This window comes from Austrofundulus limnaeus, unplaced genomic scaffold, assembly GCF_001266775.1.
Source record: "Austrofundulus limnaeus strain Quisiro unplaced genomic scaffold, Austrofundulus_limnaeus-1.0 Scaffold203, whole genome shotgun sequence".
Lineage (NCBI taxonomy): Eukaryota > Metazoa > Chordata > Actinopteri > Cyprinodontiformes > Rivulidae > Austrofundulus > Austrofundulus limnaeus.
The window spans coordinates 441268-444303 of record NW_013952605.1 but is presented as its reverse complement, the minus strand read 5'-3'; the positions used below and the strand labels follow the sequence as shown (position 1 = coordinate 444303).

Here is a 3036-nt window from a genome sequence, read left to right as displayed (position 1 = left end):
TTTAAAGCAATAATAATTGGGGGGAAAAAAGAAAAAAGAAAAAAAATTCAATTCATTCAAAGTGAATAGGTCCCCTGGATGGGTTCTTCTTTTTGAAAAAAAAAAAGGGAAGAATTTGTCCAGAGGACCTATTCAGTTTGGTTTTTTCCTACCTGCATTATTGCATCAGGACAATAGCTTACAGTGTCCTAATAAGGATAGAAATGCAAACTTGTGTGTGTCTTTGTTTTCCTACCTTTTTATAACCCTTTCTGCTAAAATCACCTACCTTTTCAGGTGCACACATCCTTATAAAGACCAAATCCTGGTCATAATAACATAAAAGTAAAATAAAAATTTGAGTTTCTAGGTGAGGGTTAGGGCTAAGGTCTGATTTCAGGGTGGGTTAGTGTTAGGCTTGGGTTAGGGCCAGGGTTTATGTGTCATAAATCAAGACAGAAGTATAAACTTGCGTGTGTTTGGTGGTGGTGGTGCTGAGCAAGTGTCAGGAGGTTCTGTGTGTTTACTCTTCCATACATGATTTCGAAGCAGGAAGAAGTAGTTCCAGTTCCCTGGAATGTGACAGCATGTGTACACACTGCCAAGTCTTCCTGGAACCAGTTCACAACGTGTGCCCGGTAACAGGGCTGTTTCTTGGCAGACATTTGAACTTTGAAGAGAAGAGAAGGGAAAGCTGTTTTCCAATAAGACAAAAGTCTTCTCATAAATGTTTATAACAGAACACTCTGCAGGAGTGGAATGCAGCCCACACTAAACACCCCACGCCTTCCCTAGTTCTCACTCAGGTCAACATGTCTTCTGTGGAATAGGCCTATTAACAACAACCATTTCATTAAAAGCAGTGACATAAATAAAACAAACATAGCTACAGCTAGCAGCCAGTTAGCTTAACCAATATGCAAAAAACTAACAGAATCCACAATGAAAATCTCTAAATATTAATTTTTCCTTGCATTAAATAAGTATTATTGATTGTGGACCCTCAAGGATGCGAGCAATTTAGCATCTATTATCCTTACAGTACCGCTAGCATCCTAGCTGCAATTCTGTTAAATAAAAGTTCCAGTTAGCAACTACTTGCATCAGCTTCCAGTAAAGACTGGTAACAGGAACAAAGTTAGCTTTGCTCCCTTAAATAAGCAAACTCAGCTTAATATGCAAACTGAAAGTAATGATGAGGTCTGACCAAAAGTAAGGCCATTCATCAACTGAGGTAAAACCTAAACTTCAAATCAAATGAAACTGGATATTTTAGTGGAAAGAGTTACTTTTTAGAAATTAAAAATCTTTTTTTTTTGACTCAAGATATAATTAACAATGATGTCCTTGGCCCAGTCTTACCATTGAAGCATGAGTCCATTTAACCAAAGGGCAACAGGAGGATTAAGACTTTACTGTGACAGCTGTGTGTTATATTTGCAAGAGGTAATTTGACTGTGAGTAAAGGGAACGTTTGGTCAGTTGGTGTTATCATATTTATTTMGATCTGATAACCCTCCTCACAGATCCCCTTAGAGAACTTTAAGGCGGCGGACGTGGAGTTCCAGGCTTGCTTGCGCCACGAGAATATCGCCGAGCTGTACGGCGCCGTGCTCTGGGACCAGAACGTCCACTTGTTCATGGAAGCCGGTGAAGGCGGATCTGTCTTGGAGAAGCTGGACAGCTGCGGACCCATGAGGGAGTTTGAGATCATCTGGGTGGCCAAGCAGGTCCTGCGGGGCCTGGAGTACCTGCACTCGCACAACGTCATCCACCATGACATCAAACGTAAAGATAGTCTTTTTTTTTCTCCATGCCGTGCGTGTCTGTGTGTCTGTAAGCAAAATATCTCCTGAACCTCTGGATGTATTTTAATGGAACTCTACAAGACTGGCTGTCATAGTTATCGCGACCTCTTTCAAAATTCACGTGATATGTCGCATGATGTCATTTTCAAGGTTTGACCCAAACAKCTMTGAGATGATCTTAGTCCAAAACTCTGGTATGAAAGGCAGCCGGTGTTAAGCRTTCATTTAAGGAAGGCTAAGCCTTTCGTTTGATTTGTGTTGATTCAAAGGGCTAAACAGCCCAAGCTTGTGCAAACAGGAAAACATTTGTGCAACGGTGCACATGTTCTTCTCTAGTGTAGGTCACAGGCAGGTAGTGTTCCTGTAAACAGTGTGAATCACAGAGAACAACCACAAACCAAACAGGCATGATAAATCTTACTGAGAGTGAATAGGTGTTTTTGTGCTTTATATAAAAAAAATCTTCAGTCTGCCAGCTCACATAGAAGTCTGATAGCAAATCACCAAAGTAAGCTGAAACTTGATGCAAACTAGGTTTGACTCCAGCAGAGCTGTCTGAGCACAGAATTCCACTCTCATGGCCCAGAGGCTTTTTACAGGCTGGAAATTCCAGCAGTCTTCCTCGTGCACACACTCAGACAGACCCAATCCTTATTTATAACAGCCAGCACGTCCCTSTGACAGCTGCAGAGAATCATGACAATTATAAACTGGAATCAGCATATTTAAAATCACTTAACCGTTTTCAGGAAATGCTCTCCCATAATATTTCTCTAATGTCTGTAACTACATCCTCGTGACATAGTCAACATATTTTACATAGCCTACAACATTTTTTACATTCTCAACGAAAGTAAACACATTACAAGGAAGAAAGAGTTTAATTTATAATTTTTAATAAATGCAAATGAACTCAAACGCACTGGCCTGCACAGCAAAGCCAAACCCTTGACAATCCTGTCCACTTTCCATTTGTCTATCCACCCGAGTCACGCGTTTTCTTTTCCCCCTCAGCCAGCAACATCGTCCTGATGTCGGACAAGGCGGTGCTGGTGGACTTCGGCTTGACGGTGCAAATGACAGAGGATGTATATGTTCCCCGAGACCTGAGAGGAACAGAGGTAAGAGAGAGAGAAAAAAAACAGGAAGCCTTTTGTTCCTGCTAGCTTAAATCAATGCTTTAGTTTCTGTTCAGTGTGTGTGTGTGTGTGTGTGTGTGTGTGTGTGTGTGTGTGTGTGTGTGTGTGTG

General features: G+C 41.2%; 1 protein-coding gene across 1 annotated transcript in view; it reads left to right on the top strand.

Moving 5' to 3' along the window:
* Positions 1-3036, top strand: part of map3k8 (mitogen-activated protein kinase kinase kinase 8) — a gene marked incomplete in the record, with an annotated part of 15560 nt that overhangs the window by 5270 nt on the left and 7254 nt on the right. The window contains 2 exon segments of the mRNA XM_014018824.1: positions 1506-1767; positions 2802-2908. Of these exon segments, the coding sequence (XP_013874278.1) occupies positions 1506-1767; positions 2802-2908 (369 nt within the window).